The sequence below is a fragment of the Sus scrofa genome, chromosome 6 (assembly GCF_054392235.1).
Source record: "Sus scrofa isolate SSC_HxYL_T2T_F1_AM1 chromosome 6, Sscrofa_HxYL_maternal_Yorkshire_Landrace_v2.0, whole genome shotgun sequence".
NCBI lineage: Eukaryota > Metazoa > Chordata > Mammalia > Artiodactyla > Suidae > Sus > Sus scrofa.
Window position 1 is genome coordinate 105,133,252 of NC_139388.1, and position 17,498 is coordinate 105,150,749.

At 43.6% G+C, this 17,498-nt stretch overlaps 1 protein-coding gene across 31 annotated transcripts in view; it reads right to left on the bottom strand.

The window, feature by feature from the left end:
• The window catches only part of ARHGAP28 (Rho GTPase activating protein 28), a 187,492-nt gene that overhangs the window by 156,487 nt on the left and 13,507 nt on the right, over positions 1-17,498 (bottom strand). For 30 of the 31 annotated variants that reach the window (XR_014807626.1, XR_014807625.1, XR_014807624.1 and 27 more), the window contains exon 1: positions 5,261-5,550. Coding sequence is in view for 4 of the 31 variants with exons in the window: in XM_084964191.1 (XP_084820317.1) it covers positions 5,261-5,436 (176 nt within the window). In the remaining 27 variants the exon portion in view is untranslated. Of the gene's footprint in view, positions 1-5,260; positions 5,551-6,349; positions 6,461-17,498 lie in introns of those variants that run through there. The other variant, XM_084964207.1, reaches the window with a different exon arrangement.

The following is a 17,498-nucleotide window of genomic DNA, read 5'->3' on the forward strand; positions in this document are numbered from 1 at the left end:
AATTTTCTGATTATTTTTCTATGAAGCCTGTAATAAAATTTTGCTTCTAAAAAATCATGGACTTGGAAAATTAGGGAATTTATCTTTATAAGTTTCATAAACTCAGACCGGAAAAAACAAAACCACTTTATTGTACTTTGTGACAAAACTGTGAAAAGAACAGTAGGTTACATTATATTTGGTTGACACTTTTCAAGGAGGAAAAGATACAAGTAATAAAATTAGAGAGAATACTGAATGTGGGTTTTATAGTATGTAAAATAAACCAAACATGTAAGGAATGAGAAAATAGAAAATCACTATTAGAACATCACTGTAATAAATGTTACTGGCAAGATCCATAGATGGATGGGATGCTAAAATCAGAGGAGGAAAGTTTGAGGAGAAACAGATTGTTAGCAGAGTCAAAAAAATGTCTCTCCCAAGATATTTATTAATTATGGGGGGGCGGGGGGAGAAGTAACTTTCAGCAGGAAAACATGGCAGGCACTGACTGACATCATTCTTTAGAATTCTCACCCAAAATGCATCACTTCAATCCAATTATGAGAAGACATCAGCCCAATCCAAACTGAAGGACTTCCTACAAAACAAGGAGTTGGTAAGCCAAAAGTGTCAAGGTCACAAAAGACAACAGACTGTCATGGATCATAGGAAGTTTGGGAGTGATGACTAAATTCCACATGGAATTCCTGATTCAGTCCTACAACAGAAATTTCCAATTCTAGTGGAAGAACTGTTGAAATCAGAATAGAGTCTATAGTTATAGTTAACAGTACTGTAGCTGAATTAATTTTTTGGTTTTGATAATAGAACACAGTTCTGCAAGGTGTTAACATTAGGAGAAACTACAGAAGGTTACCTGGGAACGTTCTGCACTACTTCTGCAAGGTTTCTGGTTCTGTCGAAAATTGCATCAAAATAAAAAGTTAAGGAAAAGCTCCCACCTTCATCCACATGAAAATGGTTCTACAACAGCTGAAGTTCCCTGAATTTTTTTGGATACATTAAGGAATAAAGATCAGGGAGAAAGGAACAGCTTAAAAATGGACAGAGCAACTGTCCAAACGTTTAGCCAAATGGCACGATCAAAGGAAATGTGCCAGATGTTTCCAACAGCTCTACACATGGAGGTACCTACAGTCAGCAGAGTCCCCACTGTGAAAAGAAACCAGAGACACCAACTCTGGTTTCAACTATCACATAAAGAATGACCTTATTCTTCCTTAAGAATCCACTTTCATTATTCTTTCTGAATCCTCTAAGAAAGTATACCTACTATGCCCAGAATTTGGTGTACCTGTGTATATGTCTATATGCTCATATAGACCTACATTAATGCATAACTGAACAAGAGCTGGCACCTTGAAATAAATGTCTTTTTAATGAATTGATGTCAATCCAGGAACATACCAATAACTACGTCACTAAAAGTTGCTAACTTTAATCTTTTCCACAAAGAGTTACTTTCTATTCATCCCTAATTCCATTTTAATCAAATCATTCCCATCTCAATGAATAGCTGTGCTATTAGGAAACAATACGCTCTTGACAAAAGTTTTAACACTGCTGCAGAATTATAATTCCTAGGTTAACCTTGGCGAGCTTCTATATTTGTTTCTAAGGAACAGTTGGCTCTTTTCTTCCTCTATTTTTGTCCTCTCTCTGGGAGTTTATGGTGTATGGAGATCAACATCGGAAATACTCATGGCCATTTTATACTATACCTGCGCCAAAATGGCTGTATAACTTACCTTACATAACTTTGGAAATCTTTGTAAAACAAGGTAGCCGGCTTTATCTTTGGCTACCTTTCATTTGGCAAGTGAAATAATTTGGAACACATGTTAACATGTGTTTCACCCTGGATTCTGAGTAAGGATCTAGGAGCTGAACCTCTCTAAAAATCACACAATTTTAAAGACAATTCCAACCATTTGTTTTAGCAGAACAGAGAATTTATAACCCTTTATTCTCGCTTATCTTTACAATAGAATGTAAATATAGAATGTCTGTGAGATAAGGAATTGATTTCCCTCCTCCCAACAAATTCTTATACTCCTGAGCCTCTTTCCTGCAGGAGTAAGTTTGGAAAATACGTACCAAAATGTTTTACTCCTCTTTACATCCACAATTGTTATTAAAAGTGATAACAGCAAGAAAACAGCTACAGTGAGCAGATGTTTCCTTGGTGTTGGGCTCTAGTCTAAGCAGCTGAAGCTGACTGCTCAAGGTCACATGGTAGGAAATGGTTTAAGTGACGAACAGTCTGGCAGTGGGACTCCAAACCCGAGAAACTGGCAAATATACTTTATATTGGCTCCTGAGAAACTGGCAAATACACTTTATACTGGCTATTTACTTTAATAAAATAAAACGGGCAAGCCCCAAAAGAAAGTGCAACGGACACCTGGCATCCGTGTGGAAGAGTAATAGGGAGAGGGATCCCAAGGAGTAGCCATTACTCATCGTCAGCCCGTGGAGGCCTGAGTTGCTGGATCGTTTGAATTTTTTTTTTTTAAATGGGACAGTGAAGTGCAGATTTATATCTGAAGCTTCTTGATTTTGAAATCTTGCCACTTATCTCAAGCTTTTTCTAAAAATCCTATTGGTCTGAAAGGTAAATGGCCACATTCTCAAGGCAGGATCTTTGTCTTGTTCATCTTTTATCACTGATGCCTACTGTGTTTCTGGCACATAGTAGGTACAAAAGGGCTCTGTTGTTAAAAATCTTCCATTTTGTCTTGGCCATTTTATCATCTTAGTAAGAATTCATTAATTTATTCAGCAACTACAATGGCCAGACACTGCTCTGAGCACTTGGGATACAATAATGAAGAAAAGAGAATAATGGAGAGAGAGAGAGAGTTGACGATCCGGGGTTGCCGTGAGCTGTGGTGTAGGTTGCAGATGCGGCTTGGGTCCCGAGTTGCTTGTGGCTCTGGCGTAGGCTGGCAGCTACAGCTCCGATTCGACCCCTAGCCTGGGAATCTCCATATGCCACCGGAGCGGCCCAAGAAATAGCAAAAAGCCAAAAAAAAAAAAAAGAGAGAGAGAGAGAGAGAGAAAGAGTTTATTTTAGTGGAAAAAAAAATAGTCCCCAAAAAGTCAATAGCACATAAAGTTAGATGAAACAAGCTTGGAAAATAAGGAGACGGTTTGCTGTGAATTGAAACTATGCTAACCCAGAGCTAAAGAATGACGATGCTTCATAAGTCAGATACAATAGTCCACGCTTCCTGGTGCCCCACTGGTCACTGCTCCACAATTATGTTACACATATGTAAGCAATTTAAAGGAAAGGGTAGTCTTGAAAGAGAGAGTGCTCTCTTCATAAGTAGAACAATATGATTTTGCTCCTTGGCTTGAAAGGGAGTATTGATCAGTAGTTAGTGAGTCAAAGGTTAATAACTCGGGCCTGATTATTTCTGTTATCAGACTCATGATTGATGGTGTCCTCTGGCTCCCTGCACATACAGGAACCTTTTTGATTTGCTGTTACAGGGGACCGAGGAGTTAGGGGGCGGAGGTCATCCATCTCTTCCATCAGAGAGTGAGTGGCACAAAGGTTCCTATGCAGAGGCTGCAGGGCAGTCACCAAAAAGGCAAACTTGAGGCAACATAAACCTAATTGGCAACTGTATGGTAAAACATGAGCTATCCTAGGCAGCTCTTTTGCTCTCACATATTATTATTCCACGAGACCACATGCTGAGTTAATGGAACTTCTCCACTTTGCTTTGGGAAGGGATATGATTTCAGATAGCCCAAATGGCACCATCTGGTTCTAGCTCCTAGACAGCTGCAGGGAGCCAGACTGGACAGCTACACCAGGACCATCTGACCATGCACAGACGAGGCCCCTGTTTCTCATCAAGTCGCTTACATCTATGTGGCTACTCAAAATCTGAGTGATTTTGGCCAAGGATCATGCTTAGGAAAGAAAACACCCTAAAGACAAATGTTAAGTTTGTACCTTCAAGTAGCTAATAAAAAGAATGTGCACAGCTCTTAAAGCTGGAAGAAAAATGTTATTTTCTTATTGTCTTTATATAAAAATTTGATTTCCCTCGACCTTCTCTTTTTGGAAGAAACAGTATTTTCTTTGTTAGCCAAGCCCAGTGTAGACCTCATGCCAATACAGTTTGCTCTTCTCATGGATGCTAGCCAAGGGGATATTCCTTGAAATAAAGTCACAATCTGTTGAAAGCCATGCAAGACAATTCAATTAGGAAACAAGTAATCCTTAGCACATAACTAAAGATAAAAGTAAGAGGAAAAATGTTACTGAAAATAAACATGCAAAAAAACAATGCCACTCCAACTCCCCACTCATAAAGTAAACTGTTCATCAATGGAGCCATGGCAGATAAATAGTCATATTTAAGCAAGTAATACTTCTCCTAAATATGTATCAGACATCAAATCATCTCACTTGTTAGTGTAATATTTTTCTCCACCCAAGGAAACTTCCTAAGGGTCTAATATATTTTTGTTTAGTTAATAGAAATCTCATTGGCCTTGATGCTGCATCAAATAGATGAACCCTGACAGAGTAATTTAACACAGATCTCTGATTTAGTAAATCTAAAAAGCACAGAGTGAGAAGCTTACAGACCTCTTTTGATCCAAGGAAAATTGTAATTGCATTTATTGATAGAGGCAACTTTGGCAATAATACAATAGTGACGCACACATATAAATCGAAAGGTTTTTTTTTTTTAATTTATATCATAAATTGAAAAAATTTTTTAAAAGCTAGAAATAAAACTGTTTTTAACAGTCTACTGATTATTTCCTTTTTGGAAAATCTCTCCATTTATGTTTTAGCTCATGTGAAATACAGTTACTAAAGAAGTTCTCGATAGCGTCTGCGGACTTGAGGTAATGTATTTTCCCTTGTTTTGGTTCATTATCAGCTGCTGTTTCATTTTAAACTATCATTTCTAATTCCCCAATAGTACAAGAGGTGAGTTTGGCAGAAATGAGGCATATACCTATTATCAGCAAATTCTATCGAGAACACAGCTCTACTGCTAACCTCTCCTAGCCAAGGTCTTTAGCCATTGCCGGCTGAGACTGGGTGCGCTTCCCACTTCCAATCAAGGACAATATACAAAGAACGGTAGGCTCACTCAGCGAGTCCATCCAAACTCGAAACAACAATCAAGAGATGCTGGTCCTGTGCTCTGACGGAAAATCCAGCTGCACAGGAACCCCCAAACCCAGGAGACCTCTGCCCTTTGGCGCGGTTGGGTACCTGCTGCCCGGGTGGCTGGCGGCGGCCCGGGGCGCGCAACGCGGCTCGGAGCTGGGCGGCTGGGGGCGAGCGTACGAGTGGTAGGCGGTCAGCACCACGCCGCCCGAGTCCTCCACTTCCATCGTCAGCCGCGCATGTCCTCGCTCCGGCCCGAGAACAAAGGCGGGGATCAGCATGGGCTAGCGCACAGGACCGGTCCCCGGTGGGGAGGCTTGGCCGTGCGGCTCCCAGGGTCTCCTCCCGCGCTGTCAGGGGCGCAGGCACGCCGCCCCGCCCGCCGGCACCCGATTAGCATGGATTTAAATACACGCCCACAAGCCCCACAGGGGGTGGGGGTGGGGGTGGGGGTGGGGCGGGAAGGGGGAGAGCCGGGCGGGAAGGGGGAGAGAGAGGTGGGGAGCGGGGTGCAGGGGGTGGGGATGGGGGAAGTGGGGAGTGGGATCCCCGTTTCTAGGAAACTGGAACCCGGCCTCCGCGATCCTTAGGAGCTCGGGCTAGCTGCTCTAGTAAAGTTTTTCTTGCTTTGTTTCTTTTCCTTTTCCTTTTCTCACTCCCCACCCCCACCCCTTCAAACGGGAGGCTTATCCCGTGGCGAGGAACATTTCCTGCTTGGCAGCGGGGGAGCGAGAGAAAGAAACCACGCCTGGGGAGCCCCAGTCTGGAGGGGCCAGGCTAACTCGCGTGGTCTGGGGAAGAAAGAAAGAAAATGTGACCCTCTGGTTGAAAGCATCCACATGAAAAATTGAAGAACCGGATTACGTTGCTGTTTACTTCTTCAGGTTACAATAAACTTGATTTCCTTTTCTTTGGGGCAGGTAATGCCCTCTCCCTGGGAGCAGAGCGCTTCCCTCCCTCACCCTCGGTGCCATGACAACCAGACTCTTACCTCACTCCACATCCCTTTCCTCCTCCTGATCCTGATCAAATTCACAGATACTGCTTTCAGCTTGTCTGAAAATTAGACTTGATTATTATGGGCAGAGTACTTGTTATTCCCAGAGGTCTTTATTGAGGGAGGGGGCAGCCTCTGGGGGGAAGCGAGTAAAGGGGGGCACAGTCAGAAATCTGGGGTCTCAAGTATGTCTTTACCTGTATCAGACTCTGAGGGAAAGACAGGGTTCTTTCAAGCAATGAAAAACAGGCCCATCTTGGCAAGGCGTTGTACCTGCAGTCTCTTATATTCCCCTGGGAGCGGGCGGTCTGGAAAGAGAATTTAGTTTATCCCTTACTGAAGGGTGATCTGCTACTTAACATCTAGGAATCGGTTTCTGCTATCTGTGAAGCAGGAAAGGAATATTCTTCTCATGAGGTCAAAAGCACCAAGTACCTTCCAGCTCTCAAGAAATGCTGGTTCTCTCTGCTGCTGCTTCCTTCACATTCATAAAGATAGGACACATTTGTTTTCACTGCACTTTCAGAAACTGGGAAAGAATATATTTATATGTGTATATATATATATAATTTTTGAATATATATATATGTATATATATATATCTCCAAAAGGCTCTTTAGAAAAGTCTTCTTGATTAAAAGGATGGGATAATAATGACAAATATTTATTAAAATACCTACTGGTCATGTGTTAGATCTTGTCCATTAGCTCTTTAAACAACTCTGTAAGGTAAGCAATATTAGTATCCTAATGTTATGACTAAAGAAACTTCTCAAGCATCAGTGTTTAGAACGGGCACACACAAAGAATGCTTCACTCTCCCAAAATTTCTGCTACAAAAAGGCATCTTTTTACCTACCATGTTTAATGCCAAAGACATCAATACTAAGAGAATACTTTCTTAAAACATAAAATAAAGAAATAGTATAAGTATTGATACATGTCCACAGTGCCTCATCTCAAATCTTGGGATAGATATGCTTTAAAATTTATAAGTATCTTTTAGTTTTAAAATGTAATTTGGTCCTTGCACCATTTAGTAAAGAACACCCTGACTGCTGCATTTGGGCCCACACCCTGTATTCAAATGTTTTATTTATTTATTTATTTATTTTGCTTTTTAGGGCCCCACCTGCAGCATACGGCGGTTCCCAGGCTAGGGGTCGAATCAGAGCTACAGCTGCTGGCCTATACCACGGCAATGCCAGGTCTTTAACCCACTGAGCAAGGCCAGGGATCGAACCTGAGTCCTCATGGATCCTAGTTGGGTTTGTTACCACTGAGCCACATCAGAAACTTCAGATTAATTCAGGTCAGGTTTGTCACCAAAAAAGTTCTGACAAGAAACTGAAAAAAATGGGAGTTCCCGTCATGGCTCAGTGGAAACCAACCTGACTAGTATCCATGAGGACTCCGGTTTATTCCCTGGCCTCACTCAGTGGGTTAAGGATCTGGCGTTGCTGTGAGCTGTGGTGTAGGTTGCAGACTCGGCTCGGATTCCACGTGGCTGTGGCATAGGCCAGCGGCTACAGCTCTGATTCAACCCCTAGCCTGGGAACCTCCATATGCCACGGGTGCGGCCCTAAAAAGACCAAAAAAAAGGAAAGAAAAGAAAGAAAGAAATGGGAAATTTCACAGCTTTTTGGATTTTGGAATTACCATAGGTGATTAAAGTAGTAGAAACTTTTCTAGGCATAGAATTTCTCCTTGACATTTTTGGTCTGTTTCAGAGCTACTAACCGACAATTTTAAATGCCTGCAGGGCCCTAACTCCTGTCCCACATGGCAGAGGGCTCCACCAGGTAGCTTCAGGGTGCCTCCCCTTTCCCTTAACCATGCACATGTTAGACACCCTGCGGTCGCTTTGGCTCCTCCCTCCAAACAATGATCACATCTGTCATTTCTTTCTCAAAATGTCTGCCAACCATTCTTCCTATTCCCACTGCTACTGTCTTTTGTTCTCAAGTCACCATCTCTTTCCAGGGGATCTTCCCTTGACATAGATGACTTTCAATCACCTTCCTCTTCAACTCTCCCCCACATTCAAAGGGCTGCGAGAGTGATTTTCCTAAAACATAGGACCTCCCCTTTTCAAAAATCCTCAGGTGTAACCCACTCGCTACAAAATAAAATCTAAGTTCCTTAGAGTAGGTTCTCATCATCTGTTTTGGTACCTACTACTTTTTCATTCCCAAGATTCTATGGCCCACTTACCCAAGCCTGTCCTGCATTCTTACTTTGCTTTTGCTCTTAATCTGTCATTTTCCTCTCTGGACATCCTCGAAACCCCCCACCTACCCTCGTGAAGCCTTCTTGGGTGTTCTAAAGCCACCCCTTTTGCCCTGCCATGGAGACTGCTCTTGCCTCTGTGGTGGGAACCACCTCATTCTGCCATGGAGTGAAAGCAAAGTCGGCCAGAACCACGTGTGGCCTGAGCATAATACACCTGACTCCTGGCCTCAGTCACACGGAGCTAACAGGGCAGTGTGGTGTTCTCACTGAGCTCAGATGTGGCCACAAAGTCCTCAAAACAGAGCCCACAGCAGCAAGACAGATTTGAGATGAAGCTTTGCTAACCCAGGATTGTATAATTATTTCCTAAAAAATCGGTGCCTTCTCCTAAGTTGTAAGCTATTGGAAGTGCTAGGTTCACATTTGTGTCTTTATGTCCCAGAGCCCATGTCACGCAGAGTAGGCATTCAAGACGGAACATGTGTTGAACGAACAGGTGAATAGGTGAATGAATTAGTGAATGAAATAGCACTTTGGAGTGCAATAACTCGGATTTTCAGGGTAGCCAAGGAATCATTTATAAATGGCTCCTAAGTCTCCATGGCACTGAAACCTAAAAAAAAAAAAAAAAAAAAAGTTGCACATGTATGCACTAATATTTTTTGAATGTGGATATATGCTGTTGACTTAAACTATAGCTCTTTAAGCGTTCTTAAGTTTATAAATGTGGAAGAGTGCATGGATTAGATGTTATAGGACATGCTGTATAAGATAGTCTCTCTTTGCCCTCCAGATCCTCTTGTCACCATCATGCACCTGTTTGGTGCCCAGTGGCCACCTTACAGTCTATAGCCATGAGCTCTTTTGCCTCTGGCCTCAGGTAGGGTGTGACCAAAAAGAAGCTCCAACAGAAGACTGGAGGTGGGGGGCGGGGAAACCAAGCTGGGTATTTATTTCCCAGGCTTCTTTTCTGCTATTTTGCTGCCACAACCCCTTGACGGCAGCCTTCTCCCATGCTGCTCTCTCCGGATTCCTGCAGCTCTCCCTCCGTCTCCCTTCAGACCTAGGGATGGGAATGGCTCCTGGTTGATCACACCCTCCCTCCATCTGCCCTCCTGCAGTATCCCTGTTGGTCCTTCAACCCACCCACACCTTTACAGGCAGACCTTTCACTACACTCTGCTCACACACCTGAACTCCCCATCCCTTCCTGCCAAGCCCCTGCCTGATAAGTCTTCCTGTGAGATCTGGGCAGCATCCAGTAAGCAAAAGCATTAGTGCGTCTGCAGTCAGCTGTGCGAGACCTCACACTGCAAGGGGTGAGTACAAACCATAAATAAACTCGCGTCAGTTCAGGTGCTCTGTCGCCAAATACGTTCACAACTGAATAAGTTTTACAGTCAAATGAGTTAGGAAAAATCTTTCAGACTTGAGAGCTTTTTGGATTTCGGAATGACGGACATGGGTTTGTGGACCTGGCGGAGTCTGTTTACACTTTTGGCCCCCTGGGAACTACTGGGCTAGAGGATGACAGCACAAGACTGTGGCAGCTGACTCAGAAGCAAAGTGACCAGGGATCCTGGGGAAGATTCTCCATTTGAGGACTGGGTTGATAAATTGCCCCTACGGCAGACAGTGGCTGTTCAGGGCACGGAAATGGCAGTTTCATTTTATTTAGACTAGGGGCAACAGCAGAGGGAAGATTCTAGTTTGCTGCACGGCACTGCTCTGGTTGTCACTGCAGTGCCCTGAAGTGGACTGAGAACCAGAGACCCAGTGTCAGGACCAGCAGAACACCGGGACCCGAGCAAGCTGCTGACCTGCAGACCTGCTTCCTCTCATGGAAAAGAAACAAAACAGACACTTTTACTGAGCACTGACTGCCATGTGCCTGGTAAGCATCAGAACCCCAATCATGAAATGTGCACAACAGCTTCTTGGGTAAGTGCTGTCAGCATCTTCATTTTACAGTTGTGGTAACTTGCCCAAGATCACCCAGCCTAGGACGGGCCAAAGCTGGGGTTCACACCCAGGGAGTCAAGCTCCTTGAATCCAGGCTCTTGAGTATTATAGTTCTCTTTCGTGAAAAGTGTGCTGGGCTTCAAAATCCATTCCTCCTTTATAATGGAGTACAATGGGTAGTAGGCTTTTATGCTTTTTTGTGGCAGCTTTCCAAAGCCTTTCCAATTAGCATATTGGAGGGACATATCACTAGTATATAATAATGATAATGAAAACGTAATAAATGAAGAAGAAATCACATGTACTTTCAATGCACAATGCTAAGATAGTTCAAAATTTATGTAAGGTATACCTAAACACAGTTTACTAACTGTTCTTAGACCGTGTTGAGGGTTCATTCAGTATTTCGTTCTACCTTGTGAACTTGTTAGTGGAATCACCTACAAAAGGCATTACAGGAGTTCCCGTCGTGGCTCAGTGCTTAGCAAATCTGACTGGGAACCATGGGGTTTCGGGTTCGATCCCTGGCCTTGCTCAGCAGGTTAAGAATCTGGCATTGCTGTGAGCTGTGGTGTAGGTTGCAGATGTGGCTCAGATCCCACGTTGCTGTGGCTCTGGTGTAGGCCAGTGACTTCGGCTCCAATTAGACCCCTGGCCTGGGAACCTCCATACGCTGCGGGAGTGGCCCAAGAAATGGCAAAAAGACACACAAAAAAAAGAAAAAAAAAAAGGCATTACAGTGCAGTGGCATATGTGATCTACAGGTGCACAAAAACTCTGCACTTCCAAATAAACAGAAGAGGCAGAGTGATAGATAGAGTTGAGTCTGAGTTTGAATTACCAATTTGCCCCCTTACTCTCTGTGTTACATTTTCCCTGTTTTAATTTGCTAATTTGAAAAGCGGGGCATCTCCTCCAATAGTTGGCAGAAGATAAAATGAGACAGCATCTAGTCGTGGTGCGGAGCCTCCTGGAGACACTCAGTATATGTGGGTTCCCTCCTCTCTTTCTCACTATCCCCTGTCACCTGTCCTCTACCTCAGCCTTTCAGGAAGCATCATTTGAGTTCAACCTTCAAGGCTAAACAACCTGATCTTCAGAATTCCAAAGGTGTTTCATAACCTTCACTGAAGGATGAGTCAGATTTAATTTACCTAATGAAGCTTACCTGGGAAAGCCTCACAAGCTCTGGACCCAAGCATTAGTGACACGGCAGCCAGTATTATGAACTAAGGGCCTGTTCCAACGTGGTCAACCCCACCAGGAAAGGCAAGAAAACAGGGCATTCATTCAAAACCTTAACAAGGACCAAAGAAAAGTGTCTCTTGTGGCCTTGGCTGCTTATCTGGTAAAACTGCTGCTAAGATAATCGTTTAGTACCAGAACAGGAAAACAGCTGCAGCTGCATGAGTCTTTGCAGCCACCGACTGCTGTTCCTTTAGCAAGAGGGTTTGAAGCTCCAGAGTCACTGGCCCTATCTCGCAGGAAATGAGGGCACAGTTTTACCTACCTAGAGAAACTTGGTAATTCTGTCAAAGCCCCTTCTGACATACAGTCACCACTTCCCCAAAATCCCCTAGAAAGACTGGGTAAAATTAGGGGGAATTAATGTAAAGAGAAAATACTTTAATGAAACAAGTATTTTGAAAGTAATGAGTAAATCCTTCAATACCAAGTCAGCTGATAAAACTTGAATTTTTACACTGAAATATTTTTTAAACTTAGTGGCACTATTTAAATTACACAAATTTATTTTCTGTGTGCTTTCAAGAGGATGCAGAATTTTTAGACTACTCTGATTTTCCTACTGTTTTCTGAGCCTCTATTTTAACAAAGATATTAGGGCCTATTTTCCTTCAGTAATGATTCTGTGTCCTATGGTCAATTTGGTAATCAGATTAAACAGACTCTGGCACCATGAGAGCCTGTCAGCCAGGTCAAGACTTGGGTTATTTATGTGATGAACATAATTGAGACACTAAAGTGACTTAACTGAGTGACTTAAGTGACTTCTACCAAAAAAAAAATTAAATCATTGTTGATTAGAAATGAATCACTAGTAATAGAGCCTGGCAGAGTGGAGGAAGGAAACAGACATGAAGCTTTGTCGTAAAAAGATTTGCATTGTGGAATACGTTTTATGGTGTTACGTTTTGTGATTATACAAAGGCTTTATTCATGCAGCTATCCATCCATCCACCCATCCATTCTAAGAACCTACAATCATCACTACCTATAATACAAGCACCCAGAACACACAATGACTAAGAATGTGAAAGCACAGTCCCCTCAAGGGGCGGGGTGGAGGAGTGGGTTATCATAGAACCCAGAGGAGGTAACGCTAGATGGGCCAGCTCAGGAGTAGGTGAGGGCAGGGGATGAAAAGGGCAATTCCAGAGATTACAGACTTAAAAGAAAGGCACAGAGAAAAGACACAATCTGGAACATCCAACTCTAGTTCAGCTGTGCTGGAGAATAAAGCATAAAGGAGAGGATGCTAGCAATGGAGCTAGTAGATACAGAGGCCAGGCACTGGGGGATGTGAATACCGAGGGAGGAGTTCAAGTGGGAAACCCACTGCGGGTTTCTACCAGGATCCACTGCTGGTAGATGGTCCTTCCTGGGCTCTGTACAGCCCAGTGAAGTGGTCTTCATTTAGCACTTCTGAGTTACATCTCCTGCGCTACCCAACCTCCTCTGGAGAGAGTATATATATGAAGCCTGGGAATGAGGAAAACCAATGACAAACGGCCAGATGCTAAGCTCTAAATAGAATCTTAAGACATTGTTGTTTCACCTTCTACTTTGTTAGCAGTGCCTACTTGAGATTTGAGCAGAATTTAATAAACTCTAGCCACCAATGTTAGTCAGATAGTAAAGACATCTCAATATACCTCAAAGACTACAAATATTTTTGCAGAAATGGTCTTGATTATAACAGAGCCATCCTTTGAAACTGAGAAGGCATAGGTAGCTAGCAAGAAATTGATGTTTGTCAGTTGAAACATTATTCAGTGATGTACTTGGTTACTATTGATCATCATCCAGGCCCCCCCAAAATTCAGAGAGCCCGACTGCCTTGGCATCACTAGTCTGGACTACTGGCACAGCCTCTGAAGAGGTGTCTTAACCCACAGCTCTGGGCATTCCAGACCAGTCATTTCTGGCTGGGTTCTCAGAAGGTTGCTAGCAGACTTCATGTAGCATCTGGTACAAAGTAGGCCTAAACAACTCTTTAATAAGAAGCCCTGTCCACTCAACCCTCACTTTCTACATCTGCAAATGTAAGATGAAGTTATAAGGCAGCTACCTTATAAGGCCTTTCTTAAAAGATTGGGAGCAGGGAAAGTCCTAGGAGAGCAGTGCTAATGGGCTACAAAAGTAGAGATAGGATGCTGTGCTAATTACCCCCTGCAGCTGTGGGATTCAGTCCTGTTAGAACGGCTTTGAAGACAGGCAGATCAGGCTAAATTACATAATAGCTGTACCAATAAAACTTGCGTTGGAGGAAGAGGACAGTTCTGATCTCTGCTTTCTCACCTGCCAGCCTTAGGACTATGTATATACACACAATACTTATTCATATTTCTTCCTGATCCCTTCACACCGGAGCCCTCCTCAGGCCTCCAGGTTTGGACTGGGCACACCCCGCCCTCCTTCCTCAGTGCCTGTCACATGACCAAAGCTGGGCCACTCCCCTGGGATCTCTACCAGAACTTCACAACAAGAAAGTTTTCATTCTCCATGAGGATCGTGCAGCCCTTGTAGCTACAAACAGCCGTCTTGGTACCACAGAGCCTGCCTGATACATCTTGAGGCCAAGGAGACACGAAGATCCTGGGGTGCTTCTGAAGCTCTTCTCTAAGGGATGTCTGAAGCAAATACTACTGCCTTTTCTTTTGCAGCTTATAAACTAGTGTGAGTTGGGCCCTCATCACTTGCAACCACAGAATAATTGCCACAGCTCGCATTCACATGGCATTTAGCAGGTGCCACGTATTGCGCTAGGCACTTGACTCACTCAGGACTTACAACAACCCCATGTGGCAGTACCACTATTATTATCCTCTCCACTTAGCAGAAGGGAAAGAGTTGCCCAGCAAGGTTAACTCATCCAAGGTCACAGACCTAGAAAGAGCTGTAGGTGGGATTCAACCCCAGGAAAGCTGGCACCAGGATTCAGGAATTTAGCAACAACACCATGCTGCCTCTTAATTGCTTAGACTAATATTATGAACCTGGGCAGGTAATTCCCCATCTCTAAGTCTCCGACGTAAGGAGCAAACATATAATTTATCAGAGTAGGATCTCAGTAAATAGCAGTGATTGCAGTGTTTGTCATGATTCACTGCTTCATTCCATTTCCTTCATTTTCACCGGTGCTTCGTGGGTGGGAATAAACAAATTAATGTTTACAAATAGCTTTGAGACTGTGGGGTGAAAGCTGGGTTCTAAGAATCAGGAAAGTCTGCTCCCTAAAAACAAGAAACAGTTTTGTTCATTTCCAGAGAAAGAAGAGCCCATCTGTCAGGACCTGATGACCTGTGTCTGTTCTTGTCACCATCACAGGAATACGAATAAATGGTCACTTGAGGCTTGGCTGTTTTTCTAAAAAATCCTCTCAAAGTGACGGAAAAGAGGCTGAAGATGATGAGATACTCAAGAAAGAATTATTATACCCTTAACCACAGGGCTTTGAAGATTTAGACTCCCTTTGTTCTGAATTCATTTCAACAGCTGATGGTGGAAAGCCGTCTATTTCCTAAAGTCCATGAATTCTTATTACCTACATGTCACAAATCTGATCCAAACGAAATCTAATTCTAAAGGTCATTTGATTTGTAGCAATTTACCTTCAGGTAACTGCAGTCATTTAGAGTCTGCTTCTTTGATGATTTTTCTTCCCTGCCGTTTTCCTGTTCTTATTTGAATCTGTTGTCCGCAGACACAGGGCAGACTCTCCACTTCCCCCTTCCGGGCTAGTTTGCTCCTCCAGGTTTCTCTGGAGAAGAGGACTGACTGCACTCCCTTCTGGATGGAGCCACGTGGCTGTAGCTTTTGAAGGGAACAATCACCCCCATGTATCTCCTTAAGTATAAATTAAACCTACTTTTATAAATTCATACCTTTATTGAGAGGATATATGCCAGATACCATTCTGGGTTCTGAGGATACAAAGATAATAAAATACCACTGTGGAATGCAGTCATAGGTTTTCCTTTCTGTCTTTCCTACTATGATGTTCTTCCTATCCAGCCAGAGGTTGCAATGGCTGTACAGTGCATTCTCCACGGTGAAGCACAAACAGGGAAAAGTACGACAGGGTCTCGAGGCGAGTGGATGATACGAGGGTCAGGACAGTCCTCTCCCTTCAACACAGGTTTTATCACTACAACCACTGTTAATTCAGCCTTACACTCCCTCTTCAAAGCCACTCTACCAGGGCTGCATCCCACAACTGCAGAGGCATAAGTTACACAGCATCTTATTCTCTACTTTGGAGGCCCATGGACACTGCTCTCCTGCGACTGTTGCTTCCTAGTACTTTGTAGAGGAAGTCACAGTCCAATAACATTCTTACAGTTGCATTTACATCTGCAGGTGTAGAAACAACAGAGGTTGTTATAGCTCAAGGAGAGAAATGGCTAAAGCTTTATGGTTCAGACTGACTTTCAAGATTGGCTTGAAGGACATTTGACATATATTAGTCAAGACAATGAGACTTCCATGACTAGAGCGTGATGCTTGAGCTTCCTGAATTCTAAAAATTCCCCATTAATCTCAAAACCAAAGTTCAGGAGACTAAACATCGAGATTTTTAAACCACGATAAGTAAGGCTATAGACCACTGTGTCAGGAGAAAGGCAGCACTGTTTCCACGCAAAGGGAACCTGAGAACTCTCAGAGCTTGGGAGCAATGGCAGGGAGAGACCTTCACTGGAGAGGGGCTATCCAACTGCCCCCTTTGTGGTTAAATCTCTGGGCTGCAGGGTAGTATGAGGGACAGGTTTGGGTAGTAGAGGACGGTGAAGCTCATGTGCTGTCCCCATCTGAGAGTCTGGGACGAGCCCATCCTGCTGAGAACCTGAGATGAGCCACTCCTCCTGGCATGGTGGGCATGGAGGAGACCCATACTCTCCCATGTGCCCAGTGAGGACTGACCAGCAAGCTCTGAGGGATCACTAGAGCCGGGATGAAAAGACCTTGTGGCAAAGGGCTCGGATCAATAGCCCAATCTAGGGCCCCAAAGAGTAGGCCTAGCCAGGCCACGGGAGACCCCTTAGGCCAGCGAGATGTGAGGTGGAGTCCTAAAGAGCAAAAGGAAACATCAGAGCTTCCAGTGGGCATGGCCTGTGTGGACAGAGTGAAAGTGAAGCTCCACCAGCAATGGGGGCAATATGGACAGCCACCCCACCCTACTGAAGAGTAAAGCAGATGAGCAAAGTCTGAAGGACAGCAGGAAAGCCCCATGATGTTGCCTAATGCCTCTTGTCCCCAAACACAATCTCAAGATCCAGCAGGAAGAGGAGGAGAACCAGGGTATTTTCACCACAGAGGAGAAGAACCATGATGGGGAGCTGTGAACATGAACGGACTGAGCTTAAATCCTGAACTTAGTAATTTCCTAAGAAAGATTTCTTATTTTTATATTTATTTATGTATTGGCTTGCTTTTGAGGGCTGCACCTGCGGCATATGGAGGTTTCCAGGCTAGGGGTTGAATTGGAGCTGTAGCTGCCGGCCTACACCACAGCCACAGCAACGCCAGATCCTTAACCTACTCAGCAAGGCTAGGGACCAAACCTGTGTCCTCATGGATGCTAGTTAGATTCATTAACTGCTGCGCCACGATGGGAACTCCAGAAAGATTTCTTTAAACCAGAAGACACATCGAGTGTCTCTGAAGTGGTAGAACAGAGCTAAGTTGAGTTCAAGGATAGATGAATAAAGGTGTACTTTCTGTACATCTGACTTATGACTGTTTGAAATGTAAAACCCACTGCAGGAAGATAAAAGAGATAAAACTCCTACTTTAAGAACCTTATAATCTAGGGGTGTATTATAAGGTGAGGCACTGAAGCCAGGAATTTTCTGGCCTATAATTTTGTATATGATTTTGACATTTTATGAATAAATACATTTCATGCTTATA